The sequence below is a fragment of the Grus americana genome, chromosome 7 (genome assembly GCF_028858705.1).
Source record: "Grus americana isolate bGruAme1 chromosome 7, bGruAme1.mat, whole genome shotgun sequence".
NCBI classification, from domain to species: Eukaryota; Metazoa; Chordata; class Aves; order Gruiformes; family Gruidae; genus Grus; species Grus americana.
Genome location: NC_072858.1, coordinates 16201746 through 16217240, shown reverse-complemented (window position 1 = coordinate 16217240; position 15495 = coordinate 16201746). Strand labels below are relative to the sequence as shown.

Below are 15495 nucleotides of genomic sequence, written 5' to 3'. Positions count from 1 at the left end.
CCTGCTTTAGGGTGCTGTGGAGACAGAGGCAGCGGCCAGCTGAACGGCAGCTCTGTTATTCAGACAGTTGCATGGTTTAAATACATTACGTACATTTCTACAGTGCATTAGAACAATACATTTTGGGTCAGTCGGAGATGCAGCTGGGCCTGGCTGGGGAGCTGGGGTCTCACTGCTGCCCACCCTGTGCTCGCACAGCCAGCGCCGAGCCCCTTCCCTCCCCACACAGGAGACGAGGGAACTGCTCTCCCCTCCCAGGCTCAAGCAGCAGAGCCCCAACCTGCCTTCATTCCCTCCGACTCCCCAAAGATGGGCTAACAGGACGGCGAGACCCAACACCAGCTTCCCCCAGCAGGAGGAAAAGCCACAGCTCAAGGCAAGCAGATGCAGGCAGCAGCCCTGGTACTGTTTTATACAACACAAGCTCAGCAGCTTCTAGGGAGAGAAGGGCTCGCTGCCTCACCCATCCACAGCAGGCCTGTGAGATTGTCAGCACCAGGGCAGCCAGGAGCCCATGCTGGCCCCCCCATGCTCCCATCACACCTCCCACCCATGCAGCAGAAGAGCCCCTCGGGCCCTTCCCCAGCAGCCCCCTGCCCCTCACAGGGGCCCCAGGCACAGACAAGGCTGGCACCATGCTGGCTGCACAGCAGCCAGGGAGCTTGCTGGGAGCAGGGGCAAAAGCCAAACAACAGCAGCTGTGGAGACCTGGCAGAAGGGATGGACTGGGGCAGCAGAGGGGGAGAGGGTGCTCACACCCACTCTCAGCCCTCTCCAGCTGGGGGGGGGGGTGTCCCACAGGCTGGGGGGCAGCACTAAGCTACATCCCCTCCTAGAGCCACCTGTTCTTCACAAGGACAAGCTAGCACCTCTTTCCCCTTTGTGTCTAACTGCACCCAAGCCAGCCCCGTGAGTTGTCCCTCGTATGTCCCCTCCTCAAGCCACCAGCCAGAGAACAGCCGTTCATTGCGGTCCCCGCTGCACCAGCGCGCAGCAGGAACTCCCCCTGAGGAAAGCAGCGTGCACAGGGTTGGGGCAGAGGAGGGACAGTGGAGGAGTACAGCACACCCTCAGGGAAAGGGAGGGGGTATAACCCCCTACAGGCCTTCCCAGCCCGGCAGCAGGCACGGCAGGGAAGAAAAGGGCCAGTGGCTGGTATAAAGGGCTGGACGGATCCTGGCCCGGGCAGCCTGCTCATCCCAGCCCCAAGCAGGGGTGCTCAGAACCGCATGCAGGCTGAGGAAGGGAGGCAAGGGCAGGGTCCCAGCCACACCATGGCTCCCAGTGGATTCCCACACCTCCCCCTGGGCTCTGCCCCAGGCAGGGCACCGAGCTCCAACGGAGCTGGGGAGGGACCATGCCCGACCTGCCTGGCTCCTCCAGTTCAGCTGCAGGTTCCTCCCAGCCGCACCTGCTTGCTCTACTCAGAAAGTCGAGTCCCAGCCACAGGAGCCAGCAGCAGCCTGGCTCCTCTTGCAGCGCTAGTCCAAGGCGGCCAAGCCCTGCCCGCAGTTCCCACAGCTACCACCATGAGAAGAAAGGCTTCCGGCTCTGGAAGCTCTGTGTGTAGGACTCGCTGGCGGTGCGCTGGTGGGAACGCGCCGTTTCCACAATCACAGGTGGCATCTGAACCAGGTGCAGGGGGCTCTTCCCGTCTTTCAGCGCCTGAGTCAGGTTCAGGATCTGCATGGCACAACAGAGCAATGCCTGAGCTGCCCCGCTGGAGCAACAGAGAGCGTCCACCCCAGCACCCTTCCTGCCATGCAGGCAGGATGAGGCTCTGCGCCTCACCCATCTGCCTTCCCTACACACAGCTTACCTGGCCTCTCATGACAGCAATCTGCTTGTGAAACTGTCCCCTGTCAAAGCCAGGGTCTTTCTGCAAGAGAGAGAGCAGAGAACACAGTGGAATCCACCCGCTGCCCCACACCATGCAAGAGATGCCTATTCCCCAAGCAAGCCTCTCTCCTCCTGTCACACAAGTTTCCTAACTTCTCCCCACACTGAATCTTCAGCTCCTGGCAGAGGGATAACCCTGCTATGCCTCAGCCCAGAAACACTGTCAGGAGCTTGGCCACCTTTCTGTCCCCTGCAGCCTTGACAGGGAGCTCCCCTGTCAAAGCCCTGTAAGAGCTTCTCTTCCTCCCAAGCCATCCTCACTCACTCCCCCAGCTCACCTTGAAAAGCTCATACAGATCTTCCTCCAGGTCCTTGACAAAGTTGGGGTCTGAGATCTTGGGAAGAATCAGGTCCTTGATCTCCTGTGAAAAGGGGATTTTGGCCTGGGGCAGCCATGCCCAGTAGAATGGATCTGTGAGAGGAAGCAGAAGAGATCAGAGCTGGGGAAGGCAAAGGATGGTGCCACATGCCCCTGGGTGCCAGATCACCTGCATCTGGGACACAGGGTCCAGCACTCACTTCCTACAGCCTCTGCTGAGGCAGAGCTGCCCACGAAGCCAGAAAGTTTGCAGAGGGACAGCCCTAGCCCTCTCCACTCTCAGCCCTTGAGGAGGATGCCTGAGCACAGAGTTGTATGGCTTGCCAGGGTGCCCTGGCACAGCCTGAGGGACTCACATGCTCTCCAGGAGTCCGGGTGTTTCAAGGGAAAGGCCAAACCATTGTCTATAGCAGCCAGCTTGATGATGGGCTCCTTCACCACCACCCAGTCGCTGTCCTGGAAAGAAGTGGAGCATGTCACAAGGAGCCCCCCCCCACCCAAGAACAGCCCCTCTCCCACTCCCTGCAGCCCCACTGCCAGGATCTTTGTGCTACCACAGAGACACAGCAGCCCCTCACACATAGCATGGCCCCCTGCCTGCAGGGAAACACCGTCTGCTTCAGGAGGGAGGGGGACAAAGCTGCTCCCCCCTCCCCAGGCCTCACCCCAAGGATGCACAGGTCCAGCAACACCTGTTTTCCCCACAGAGCCCAGCTGCATCCTCAAGAAGTCTCACTAGGTCACAAACCACCCATGCAGAGGTCAATGAAAGGCCCAGGAGACAAGACCAGGCCTCCGCACGCTCAGAAACCCAAACCAGCTGGGAAGTCCCTGACCTGCCGGCCAGGCAGGCAGCTTGCAGAAGCAGAACCCCATGTGGAACCCCTGCCTGGGAAGAGCCGCTCACCCGCACGCCCGCGCTGTCCAGGGGACAGTCGTACTTGATGAGCCAGTTGTCATTGCCCCGATCTGCAGGGAGATAAAACCAGCTGTGTCAGCGCCAGGGCCTGCCTGCATCATGCTGGGCAGATGATTACTCATCCTCTGACCCAAAAGTGAGACAGACCAGTTTTACGCCCAAACTCTACCCAGAGCCCTACACAACCACCCCTGAAGACCGGAGAGGTCCACGTATCCCCAGCTCGGGAGAAAGCCAGAGTATGGCCATGGTGTTGGGCAGCCACAGGAGTCCAGAGGCAGCTGCCACCTGGCAGCAACCAAGTGATGTTGAGTTGTTTTGGGTACAACACAAAGAGATGCCAAGCCCCTGCCCCCCTCTCCTTTCTCCAGCTGGCAGGGTGTGAAGGAGCAGGCAGTGTCCCATGCCAGGTAGCCAGCTAGCCCTACCTGTGTTCCTGATGATGTAGTCCAGCACCACCAGCCGCTCGAACTGCAGCAGCAGCTGCCGGTTGGTGTTCTCTGGGAGTGGCTCAGCTTCAAACCGTCGCAGCCAGTAATCAGCATCCTTGTAGCCTTCCACAAAGAGCTGGAAGGAGCCCACCTGTAGCAAGGAGAGGCTGCGTTACAGGAGGCTGCAGAGGACAGAAAAGCAACCACAAGCAGGCATGGAGGCCGGCAGCCTTACCTTGGGTGGCAGACCAATGCGGTTGAAGCGCTGGCCAACTTTTGGCACCTTCTCCAGGGCCAGCCTCTTTCCTCGGGACTTCACTCTGTCGATGGCACTGTAGTTAAAGGTCTCGCTGGCCAGATACACCACCTGGGGGGACAGGAGCAGAGACGTCAGCAGGGACACCTGACAATTGTCACAGGACTGGCTGATAAACCCAAGACACAGCATTTCCCATGGCTCTGCCCAGCACGAGGATCTCCACAATCTGAGTAGGAGCAGTCCCAATCCAGAGCTCTCAACGTGACATCTCCAAGGACAGCAGTGCCACAAGACAAGGCGCAAGCAGAGCTGTGCAGAAGCAAACAAAAGCCTCCCCAGGAGGAGATCCCAGCAGCTGTCCCCTCACCTTCGTGCGGGGAACAATGTTGAGTTCCAGTTTCTGGTCCACCAGGCTGGCACCTGCCTCCGACAGGTAGCCCTGGTTGAGGACGAGACAGTCTCTCCCAAAACAGCATGGGCAGCACAACTTCTGCAGCCACTTCGTCCACTTGGGGTTCAGCTGTCCGTACGGCTCCTCGTTCTTGGGCTTGAAGACGCCAATGATTTTCTGTGAGCAGCAGAGAGGAGGGCTGACTCAAGGCAGTTGGCAGAGTCGGGACACTTCCCCCCAAACCAGCCCACAGTGGGAACACTCAGGAACAGGCCCACAACAGCCCCTCACTGGGCCAATAACCATCCCCTGGGACCAGACAGACCCCACAGCTCCCAGGAGGGAGGCAGGCAGGCAGGGGCTGGAAGGGACCCTTCCCCAGCCAGTGCCCCGTCCCACAGGAGCAGGGTGCTGCCTGGAAACCTTCATACCCAGTTCATGCACCCGAAAATGACCATCCTTGTCCCAGAAGACACCAGTGATGATGCTGTCCCATCCCAGTCCCATTGCAGTGACCTTTGGATGGCTGGGGAGAGCTACTGCTCACCACTGCTCATTATGTCCATGCAGGAGAGGTAGGGGGATAGTGATCCCTGCCCTAACTTCAAAATCCATTGAATAGAGCTGATCCCAAACTGACCAGAGGAAAGGGGATGAGAACAGCTGAGCAGCTGGAGGACCCCGAGGAGCCCAGGGCTCTGTGCTGGGGGGCCAGCTAGAGACAGCAGAGGGACTGGCTCTCTGGGTACACTGTAGGCAAGAAGGCATAGGCAGCTCCAAACTGGCCACCAGCCAGTACCAGCAGCACCCCCAGCCCCTCAATCCAGCTTCCACACATCGACCCAACAGCAGTGACAGCAGCACAGGTACCCCATTGCTGCAGAGGGCACAGAAGCCTTGTGCTAGGTGCTGCACCGTCACCAAGCCAGTGTTGCCAAGCCACACAGCTGAGACAAGGGCTGGGACAGGAGCAAGGCCACCTGCCCCCATGGGCCATGCACCCCTTGGGGACTCCAGGCTGGCAGCTGCTGCCCTGGGGTGACTCAGCAGCACACGCAACCAGCCCTGCTCCCCATGACTGGTGCTGGCTCTGGACTGAGTGGGTGGCACTTCCCCAAGCTGAGCTCCTGCCACAACGTGGAAGTGGGACATGAGTCCTACCACCTCAGCAGGCGATCCCAGTGCAATCCCAGTCTGCCAGGGGCCAGAAGCCAGGGCAGGCAGGAGCAAGGTTTTGTCCACCAGGAAGAGGGAGAGGAAGGGTTTGAGGGAACAGGAGTACTTCAGCCATCCCCAGATCAGAAGAGCCACCTCCCCTGAGCAGGCGGGAAGGCAATCCACTCATCAGCCCCACGTGAAGGTGCACAACTGCCAACATGTCCTTGGATTTGAGCCTGCAAGAGGCTTGTTGGGAGCTCTGGCAGCATGGAGCCCTGTGCTCCGTGGAGCCAGTCCAGTAGAGCAAGGCCCAGCCGGGCAGGGACAGTGTGGGAGCAGAGGCCAGAGGCCTGGCAGCACAGCATCCCCTTCCAGATGGACCTGTGCTGGGAGCAGCACTGGCAGGGAAAACAGGTCTGCCTGGCGCCAGCAGCAAGGCAAAGGGAGCCAGGCAAGCCCAGAGGCACAGTAAGCACTTGGGGTAATCACAGCCACTGGGGAAGCACATCCCACCTGGGACAGCTCAGCTCTCGGCAGCCCAGAGGGGAACAGGCACAAAAGAAAAAGGTTTTCCCCTGATGCCCTCACCCCCCGCCCTAACCTGCCCACCACAGCAGCACACTGCGCTCCGTTCCATGCTGGCAACAAAGAGGTTTTGGTGACCCTGGACAGCAAGCCACAGAAACCATAAACACACCATATTCACTGACAGCAGGGCAGGTCAGGGAACCTGCCAGGTGACATGGCCAGGTGTACACAGACTTTGACTTCTCACGCATATCCTCCACCAGCTCTCCCTGAGCTGGGGTCTCCCACAGCCAGACAGCTTCTGCCCTGCCACCCCCAGGCAGCTCATCCAGCCACCCACCCCAGTGACATGTCTCGTATTGGGCAATGGAAGGGAGCAGGAGGAAATGTGTATTGCCCCACAGCCCACCAGTTCAGCTGGGACCTGCTTGCCACAGCTTCCAGGAGCCAGACTCCACCTGGGGTAAGAAAACTAGGGCACACCAGAGAGCGGTGAGCCCAGTCCTGCTTCCCAGGAAGCATCCCGGCACACAGGCCACGAGGGAGTCACAGGAAGCAGCAACAGCTCACGTAATTGCACTGGGCGCTGCAGGTCACAAGACAAGCTGCCCTGTGCCGAGCATACAGCTCATCAGTGGCATGGAGACAGCTGCCACACAGCTGACCAGCTATATGTTGAGGACTTTGCCTTGATTATATCAACCATGCAACCACAGAGGAGATATCTTACTCCAGTGGCACAGGTCAAAAAGTCAGAGTCTCAGCCCTAGGGCTGGAGTCACCGTGGTCAGGAGATGCTGATGCACAGGCTTAGGGGAGAGGGTGACCCTTCCTCTCCGGGCAGGAGAGCCACAGAAGAGGCCGAAGCAGCACCTGGACACAGCTGCCCGCACTACACTTCTCCCCGGGGAAGCCCAGGGCGGCTCCAGCCGCTCCTACCAGCCCCTCAAGGCCGGTCACCCCTTGGCCAGCATCAGCAGTTTCCCCGGGAGCGCCCTCATCCCGGCCAGCACCGCTCAGCTCACAGGCCTCGGGGGCCACGACGAGCGGCCGTTCCTCCCCCCGGGGCGGGCATACGGGGCCGGGGCCGGCTCACCCCCTGCGGGTCCTTGACGAAGTAGCTGCCGCTGGAGCCCTGCGAGATGCGCTCGGGGAAGATGCCGCGCTCGCTGGCCAGCTCGGCCCGCCGCACCACCTCGGCGAACTCGGGGTCCTCGGGGAAGTCGTTACGCTCCCGCTGCGCCGCCGCCGCCGCCTGGGCCTGCGCCGCCGCCTGCGCCGCCGCCTGGGCCTGGGCCGCCGCCGGGCCCCGTGCCCCGCGCTCCAGCAGCGGCTGCCGCTCGCGGTCACGACCGCCGGGGGAACCGGGAGGGGAAGGCGGCGGGGGGACGGTGGGCGGGAGAGCGCGCACGGCGCCGCCCGGCAGCCCGTAGTCGGGGGCCTGCGCCCGCTCCGGCGACATCAGCGGGCTCGTCTCGTCCATCGCGCCCGCCCGGCCCCGCCGCGCCGCCCGCCGCTTCCGGTCGCGTCACCGCGCCGCCACGCCCCATTGGCTGCTCCGCCCCCGCCACGCCACGCCCAGACCGAGCGTTGCAGCGGGAACAGGGCCCGCCGCGGGGGCGGCTGCGGCCATGGTGCCGGATGACGCGCGCCCGGAGGCCCCTCACACCGCTTGTCCGTGCGGGCCGCGGAGGGGGTCTGCTGGCCCCACGCCCTCACCGTGGGGCTGGCTCCGGTGCCCCACACAAAGATGGCCGCTCGGGAGCGGCAGCGCCCCCTGCTGCCCCTCGCAAAGATGGCGATAGCGTAGAGGCACTACCCCTCTGTCGACACGCCTTGCCCCACATAAAGATGGAGGCTGGCGAGGGCGTGCTGCGAAGCTGGCCAATGAACAGCCGCGTTGCTAGCGGTCGCCATGGAGACAGCCAACGGCGGGCGGGGATGGACGCTGGCAGCGTGGCACCGCCCGGCGGGGCGGGGGGCTGGCAGGGGAGGTGGCCGTGCCACCGCCCCTCGGCGGGACCCCGGTGGGGAGCGGTGCGGGCGGCGAGCGCGGAGCCAGGTGAGCGCGGGCCGCGGGTCCCAGCGCTACCCGGCCCGCCCGCACCGCCCCTGAGCAGGCACCGGACCTGCGGGCATCACCACGGGTGTCCCGGTAGGGCGTGTGTGCACCGCCCCCGGGTGCATGGACCCGGTGGGGCGCGCGTGCATCGCCCGTGGGTACATCAGGCGTGGGTGCATGGATGCAGTGGGGCGTGCATGCATCAGCCGTGGGTGCATAGGCACAGCGGGGCATTGATAAAGTGGCGTGTGCATGTGTCCTCCGTGGGTACGTGGCATGGGCAGGGTGGGCGTGCGTTGCCCAGAGGTGTGTGGCCCAGCTAAGTCATGCACCCCTCGCCCCCGTGCGTGGCTCCAGCCCGTGGGTTCGTGGCCCGGGCAGGTCGTGTGCTCAGAGTGGAGGTGTGCACGTCTCAGACTGTCGCACGCATCGCCCCTGCTTGCTGTGGGTGCTGTGTGTGCAAGGCTCCGACGTGTGTGCATGCCAGTGGGGAGACATGCAGCTGCTGGGCAGGCTGGGCTGCTCACGGGGCAAATGCTGCCCGCCCCCCGCATGAAGTCACAGGTCCAGGCACAGGCTGTGCTGGTGGAGGGGCCCTCCCCTGCAGCAGGCGTTAACAGCCCCTGGCAGCACCCTCTCCTCCTCCTGGCACTGCTGGAGGTGTCCCCAGAGGTGCTGGGCAGGCTGCAGGCTGGGGAGCCGGTGCTGAGCTCCTGGTGTCTGCCATCAGCAGAAAGCACTATTCAGTCGCTGCTCTGCTTGGCTGGGGGCCATTTCTCCTCTGGATACAAAGCCCTTGCCAAGTTACCTGCAGTGCTCCCAGGCGCCACGTCTGCCTGGTTAGCGTGGCTCAGCACCCATCTCTCCAGGGATGCACAGCTCGGTGCAAGCAGGGATCCCCTCTTTTGAAGTGGGGAGCCCCTTCCCATCACAGGCACTGCCTGAGCTGCGCTGGGAGCCACCGGAGAGGCAGCGCCCAGCCCGTCTGCGGCGCCAGCTCCATGGTGGTGCCTTCTTGGGTGCTGGGGAGAGCTGTGCTGTACAGCAGCAGCTCTGGGGGTGTGCAGGACTCTGGGGGCTGCTTGCTGTTAGCAGGCAGGTTTGCAAACCCTCAGGAGCTGAGCAAGGCCCTGGAGCCCCAGGGTCCTCTCTCCGCTATCTCTCTTAGGAGGAGCAGCCACTCCATCCCTGTGGGGTGATCTGTGCCTGCCCATCCTCCATGCTGGAGCTGGAAGCCCCACAAGCTCTCTGCTCCCTCCCCTGAAGAGCTGGCATAGAGCACAACCCGGCAAGCGTCTCATCTCCAAATGCCTCTTTCTTCCCTGGCCTGATCCTGCCGCAGGGCAGGACCCCCTCAGGTCCCACTGGGGAGCCATGCCAGAGGCACCCAGCTCCTGCCAGGCTCCTCTTCCTGCCACTCACTCACGTTTCACGGGGCTGTGACCCCCGTGGGCTCACATCGCCCCGAGCCCTGCAGCAGGGCAGGCAGCAACCCGAACCCAGCGGCTGGGGTTTCAGGGGCCAGGCAGGGTGGCTGAGCTCCTTGGGGTCACCTCCTTGTCTGCGGCATGCTCCCAGCAGAGCTGTCCTCGGGGCAGACACGAGCCTCTCCGCAAGCCGAGGGGACATGGAGGCTCTGGGCTGCTCCCCCCCATCCAGCAGTCACCCTCCGCACCTTTCCCTGCCAGCTTTTGCCCTGTGCTGCTGGAGGCTGTCGCCATGACCCTCACCAAAGGCTCCTTCACCTACTCCAACGGGGAGGAGTACCGTGGCGAGTGGAAGGAAGGTGAGATGGAGCAGGAGGGGATGGTGCTGCCTGCGCCAGGGGCCAAGGAGCCCCCACGTTCCCACTCAGCACCGTGCTGGGGTGGGTCCTGGCTCCATCCATCCAGCACTGCCCGTTTCTGCCCTCACCTAGGTCGCAGGCATGGCGTCGGGCAGCTGACATTTGCTGACGGCACTGCTTACATGGGACACTTTGAGAACGGGCTCTTCCACGGCTGCGGTGTGCTCACCTTCCCCGATGGCTCCAGGTGAGTGTGGCACCCCCGTGTACACCTTCCCCCGGGAATCCTTGCTTGCCGTGGAGAGCTGCTGCCTCAGGAGCTCGTCCCACGCAGGTATGAGGGGGAGTTTGTACAAGGCAAATTCAATGGCGTCGGCGTCTTCACCCGCTGTGACAACATGACCTTTGAGGGCGAGTTCAAAGGCGGACGCGTGTACGGCTTCGGTGAGTGCCTGGCGGTGCGGTGCAGGCAGCCGTATGGCCCCAGCTCAGCATGGCCCTGGGCAGTGTCTCCCACTCTGTCCCTCCAACTCTGTCCCCGGCCCCAATGGGTGCTGCTCCCTGCCCCATCACTCCTGGCCCTTCCCTTCCCTCCCCAGGTCTCCTGACCTTCCCCGACGGCTCCCATGGGGTGCCCCGCAACGAGGGCTTCTTTGAGAACAACAAGCTGCTGCGGCGGGAGAAGTGCCCAGCCGTCATCCAGAGGGCCCAGGGTGCTTCCAAGTCTGCCCACAACCTGACGGCGTGACGGTGCCCCACACCCCCCTCCTGCCACCGTGGGGACCCCCCCACTGGGCACTGGCTGTCCCCGCTGTCCCCGGAGCAGGGATGCAGCACTGCTGGGTGGCCCCCCTGCCCTCTGCTTGCCAGCTGCCCAGCCTTGGCAGGGCTGGGGGTCCCCACCAAGCCCCCTTGCTGACCCTCTACCAGTGGGGGGACGGGGCCCCCCGCTCTCCACCCAAGTGCCCCGGGGCAGCTGTCGTGCCTTCTCTCTCTGGCTGTAGCCCTGGCACCTGCCAGAGCAGCAGGGGGACAGGGCAGACGGGGCCCAGCCGCTCTGCCCCCAGGAAGGCTGCAGACCACCAAGGCTGCCAGCTCACCGTGAGGGATGGAGCCGGGGTGTACAGGCTGGGGCTGGGCCCCAGCCCCACTGCCAGGGTGCCTTGGCTGGGGGCTGCTGGCTGGACCATGCACCCATGGAGGGGCAGCTCCTGTCCCACTTCGCTACCCTGGTCCCGAGGCAAGGTGGGCACCCCATGGCTTATGCCCTCAGCTCTGGGTGACTGGTCATCCCCCCCGTGCCCTGGGCAGGGTGACACAGTGTCCCCAAAGGACCCAGCCTGCTCTCAGGGCCAGTTGGTGGGCTGTGTCATCCCTGTGCCAATCCAGCCCGTCCGCTGCCTTGGGGACATCTGCAGCAGCATCCCCACCAAGGAGGACCAGGGGAAGCTCAGCCTGGCCAGTGTCTGCTGCACACTAGGGGAGGGCAGGAGCAATGGCGAGCAAGGAGCAGGGTTGGCTGGAGCCCAGGACAAGGGGCAGGGCTGCGTGGGGTGCCAGAGCTGGAGCAGGGGGCCTGGGCAGGGCGTGCAGGGATAGGGGCATGGTGAGGGGGCAGGCAGGGTGCGCAGGGGGCACACAGCTCCCCATCTTGCCCCCCCGCATACATCCTTCATCTCCCCACTGCGTGCCCACCTTCATCCTCGGTGTGGTCTGGCTGGCTGCAGCGTGGGGGTCCCGGCAGCCCTCGTAGCCTGGTGGTGGGCTGCAGGGGCCGTGCCCTCCCTGCCGGTCTCTGCCTGCACCAGTCCCGTGCCTTGCCGTGACCCTGCCTTGTGCTGCTGCCTGCACGGGCCTCAGCTGAGTAAACCACGTTGCCAAACACCCGGGCCGTGTCATTTTTGCTGGGAGCAGGGACTGGGCTGGGGGCTGCTTGCGCCAGCAGGACTGCAGACAGAGTGGGGCAGCAGGTTTATTCCTGGTTCAGGGTGCGGGAATCCATCCCTTCCCAGGCGGGACCCCGGGGGCTGGCGGGGATGCAAGGGTGGCCAGGGGGTGCTGGATGTCCCTACTACCCACTCTGCACAGGGCAGCCCTGTCCAGCAGGAAGGAGTGATATGGGTGGCTTTCCTGGCCACGTCCCAGTGTCCCCACCATGTCCCCAGCTCCCGGGGTTCCTGGCTCCTGTGCCTTCCTGGTGCAGAAAGGGGCGAGGGGGGACCCCTCACAACCAGCCGTTGGTGCTGAAGGTGCCCCTCAGCTCCTCAACCTGGGGAGGGCTCAGCGGGGCGAGGGGTGCGCGGCAGGGACCCCCGTAGTAGCCGAACCACTCCATGGCTTTCTTCAGCCCTGGGATCCCGAACCGGCGTGTGACCTGTGGGAGGAGGGCACGGGGGCTTGCTGGCTCCCGTGGGACGGGGCGGCACGCTCCGTGGGTGCTGCTCCCGCCGACCCTGCTCTTTGCTCGCCATCACTCCTGCCCTCCCCCATGTGGGGCTGCAAGGCTGGGCAGGGTGCAGGGTAACTGCGGCCCCCCATGAAGTGCCAGCTTTGGGGTGGGGGCGCAGAGCATGGCCACACACAAGACCATCCTTGTGACATGGTGGGCTCCTTGTGGCAAGGACAGGCCACCCCGCGGTGGGGTGGGGGCCCCGGGGAGGAGCAGCTCTTCCCTACATCACTGCCTATAAATAGGCGGCAAGGCTCCCACGGGGCATCGGGCAGGTGCCTGCTGCCAGCGGACGTGCTGTTCCTGGCACAGCAGGGCTGGCATTTCCCACCCCACTGCCTCCAGCCTGGCTCGGCTCACCAGCCAGGTGCTGTGCCATCCTGTCCCCCTGGGCCACCCCCAAGGACCTCCGTCCTTCGCCGCCCCCTGGCTCTGCCATGGTCTGGCACCCCCATCCTGCAGCATCCTCGGGGGTGCTGCCCACTCACCGCCACGTTGGGCTCGATGAGCCGGAGCTGCAGGTCACGGGCCTCCTGCCAGCGGCCCTCACGACACAGGCGGTCCAGCTGGCACAGTGGGGCCCCCAGGACATTGGCGAGGGCACAGACCCCCCCAGAGGCACCTGGGGACACCAGAGCACGTTGGCAGCCAGCTCGGCACGCTGTGCCCAGCCAGCACCCCTCAGGCATCACCACCCCTCGCCTGCCTCCCCTCACCCGGCTGCCAGTCCCCTCAGTGCCCCCCAGGGCAGCACCCCGTGCCTCCAGCCAAGCAAGGGCAGCAGCACCTACCCAGGGCATAGCTCGCCAGCAGGAAGCCGGCCGATCCTGCCAGCACCTGGAAATCCTCCTGCCGTGTCTTGTGGACCATCAGCCCCATGCGGGTAATCTGGGGAGAGACATGCTGTGCCACAGGGTGGGCATCACCCTGTCTCCCCCCATGGGGCTCATGCAGCATCCCCAGGGCCCAGGGAAGGGCTGCAAGTCCCAGCTCCCCATTCCCAGCTCAGGGCCAGGTTTGGTGGCCCGCCAGCCCCCGGAAAGCTTTGCCCCACTCACATCCCCACCGCTGTCCTTGATCCCCACAATGTTGGGGTGCTGAGCCAGGGTGAGGACAGCCTCCAGAGACAGGTCCAGGCCAGTGTTGGCGGGGACGCTGTAGAGCACCACGGGGATGGGGGATGCGTCGGCAACCTGCGGGCAGCCGGGCAAAGCTCAGTAGCTGGGCTGGGTCAGAGACATGCAGGATGCACTCCCTGTCCTGCTGCCCCAGCTGGGGCTGCCAGCGGGCACTGGGCATGGCTCACCTCCGTGTAGTGCTGGACCAGGGCAGCGCTGGTCATGGCTCCCCGGTAGTAGCAGGGTGTCACGACCAGCGCCACATCTGCTCCCACCTCTGCCATGCTGACCGTCAGCTCGATGGTGGCTTGGGTGGCTGGGGAGGAGGCAGAGGGGTGAGGGATGCCCCGGAGGGGGACACATGGCCCCCATGCTGCCCACACAGGCACTCACATTCACAGCCCGAGCCAGCCAGCAGCAGGCGGTCCTTGGGCAGAGCCCGGCGCACGCAGCTCACCAGCTCCAGCCGCTCGCGGGGTGCCAGGTAGGGGTACTCACCGTTGGAGCCCAGCACCACCAGCCCTGAAATGCAAGTGTGGGGAGGGCAGGGCTCGGGCACAGGAGCAGGGTGCCCACGGGGCGGCTGTTCCTGCCTTCTCTGCACCCCACTCTCGAGTGGGCACCAGGCACCCAGAGCAGCCCAGTGCCTGCACCCAGCAGCCCCGTTGGGCCAGGTGGCTCCCACAGGTGCCCCACAAATCCCTGGGCTCCACCACGGGCACGTGTGGATATGTACCCCCCTTATCCAGGCACCCTCATGTGTGCCATGCATGCACCCTGTGGGCTGAACACACCACCTGCATGCCTTCATCCCCAGAAACTGCCCCACACAGCACCACTAATGAGGCATTTCTTGGTGCCTGCAGCCAGGCTGGGCCACCCTGTCCCCGACTGGGGCACACAGACCACTTCCTTGGGACACTGCCAGCACAGGTAGGCCAGCTCCAGCCCAGCGCTGCCAGGATCTGCCACAGCATCCAGGGCTCTAGGATGCCAGGAGAGTTGGGTGTCCCCATCATTCTCTCTCCCTTCCTTGTCCCTGGGCACCCAGACAAGGCTCTCCAGCCCACAGTGTGCCCCCTCCTGTCCTTGGCCATGAAGTCACAGCCTGGTCAGAAGAGGGGAGACCCCAGGGCACATCCCTGCAACCCCCCAGCCTCTTCCTGCAGCCCCTCTCCTCCCATCCATCCATCCTGGGCAAGCAACGAATACGCATCCCATGGTGCTGAATCTGTGTGAGTGTGCACAGGTGTGCAGAGGGTAGGTGCAATCCTGCAGTTACGTGTGGAGGATGTGTGCAAGCCTGCATTGGAATGTGGTGGGGGTGTGCAAGGACACACGTGTATGCCTGGGCTGCCCGGGCACTTGCCGTGCAAAGGGCCCCAGAGCGTCATCCAAGGGGCTACCAGCCCCGGAGCAAAGTCTGGCTGGAGGTTGAGCACCCTTGGGAAGCCGGCAGGCTGCCTGCACACTGCCACAAAGCCCCTGCAGTGGGCAGGGATCTGGCAGGAGCCTGCACAAAGAGGGGCAGCAGGCAGCGCTTACCTCGGAAGGGGATGCTGGCGTAGCGGCACAGGTTCCCCTCCAGCCGGGCATAGTCCACCTCCTGTGTGGGTGAGAAGGGGGTGGCAAGGGGCGGGAAGATGCCCCTGAGGTCGAGTGTGTGCTCCAGTCCCGGGGGGGTGCTGAGCCCCCGGCGCTGCCGAGGGGCTGCCTGGCGCAGAGCTGCCAGGGTGAGCCGGAGGGACAAGGCGAGGCGGGTGCTGAGCGCCATGGTGGATGGGTGCTGCTGCTGGCTGTGCCGCCTGCCCTGCTGAGGGGCTGTTAATGTTTGACAAGGCACGTGAGGGACCCACGACCCAGCTGGGCAGACGACGTGGAGGGTGGTACCGGATAAGCTCAGGGTGCTCTCCTCTCCTCCAGCAGCTGGCCGCAGGAGCTCAGCACCCCTCCCAGTGAGCCCTGGCCACCCCAGCTGCACCTTCCCTTCTGCTTGCCAGCCCTGGCAGCCATTCCTCTGTCACCTACGGGGCCGGGCTGCAGAGCCAGGGAGGGGTGAGGCATTGCGGGGAGTCCCGGGGCTGTAGGCAGAGTTCGCTCGCTTTGACGTTGGTGTAGGATCTCCTGTAAATGGGTGAGCAGGAGCATTTCTGGGTAGGGAGCAATGAGCACTGTA

General features: G+C 64.2%; 3 protein-coding genes across 6 annotated transcripts; 1 reads left to right on the top strand and 2 right to left on the bottom strand.

Annotated features, from left to right (window-relative positions):
- Nucleotides 1–17: 17 nt before the first annotated feature.
- On the bottom strand, nucleotides 18–7628 carry PI4K2A (phosphatidylinositol 4-kinase type 2 alpha). The gene is made up of 9 exons (XM_054832140.1): nucleotides 7001–7628; nucleotides 4195–4395; nucleotides 3804–3935; nucleotides 3566–3719; nucleotides 3126–3187; nucleotides 2575–2674; nucleotides 2178–2311; nucleotides 1820–1879; nucleotides 18–1683 (listed from the first exon to the last, which is right to left on the bottom strand). The coding sequence occupies exons 1-9, from the start codon at nucleotides 7385–7387 to the stop codon at nucleotides 1522–1524; spliced, it is 1392 nt and encodes a 463-aa protein (XP_054688115.1). The 5' UTR covers nucleotides 7388–7628; the 3' UTR covers nucleotides 18–1521.
- Nucleotides 7629–7846: 218 nt separating this feature from the next.
- MORN4 (MORN repeat containing 4) lies at nucleotides 7847–11636 on the top strand. Of its 4 annotated transcripts, none has more exons than XM_054831842.1 (5): nucleotides 7847–7966; nucleotides 9655–9752; nucleotides 9885–9999; nucleotides 10087–10196; nucleotides 10352–11636. In XM_054831842.1, the coding sequence occupies exons 2-5, from the start codon at nucleotides 9686–9688 to the stop codon at nucleotides 10498–10500; spliced, it is 441 nt and encodes a 146-aa protein (XP_054687817.1). In that variant the 5' UTR covers nucleotides 7847–7966; nucleotides 9655–9685; the 3' UTR covers nucleotides 10501–11636. The 4 variants fall into 4 exon arrangements, with proteins under 4 accessions (XP_054687817.1, XP_054687818.1, XP_054687819.1 ...); XM_054831843.1 differs by having other exon boundaries at nucleotides 7932–8059; nucleotides 10352–11630; XM_054831844.1 differs by lacking the exon at nucleotides 7847–7966 and adding an exon at nucleotides 8082–8120 and having other exon boundaries at nucleotides 10352–11630.
- A 72-nt stretch (nucleotides 11637–11708) lies between these two features.
- Nucleotides 11709–15125, bottom strand: HOGA1 (4-hydroxy-2-oxoglutarate aldolase 1). Its single transcript, XM_054831629.1, has 7 exons — nucleotides 14865–15125; nucleotides 13713–13841; nucleotides 13508–13635; nucleotides 13260–13394; nucleotides 12993–13089; nucleotides 12690–12823; nucleotides 11709–12126 (listed from the first exon to the last, which is right to left on the bottom strand). The coding sequence occupies exons 1-7, from the start codon at nucleotides 15091–15093 to the stop codon at nucleotides 11977–11979; spliced, it is 1002 nt and encodes a 333-aa protein (XP_054687604.1). The 5' UTR covers nucleotides 15094–15125; the 3' UTR covers nucleotides 11709–11976.
- Nucleotides 15126–15495: the final 370 nt, after the last annotated feature.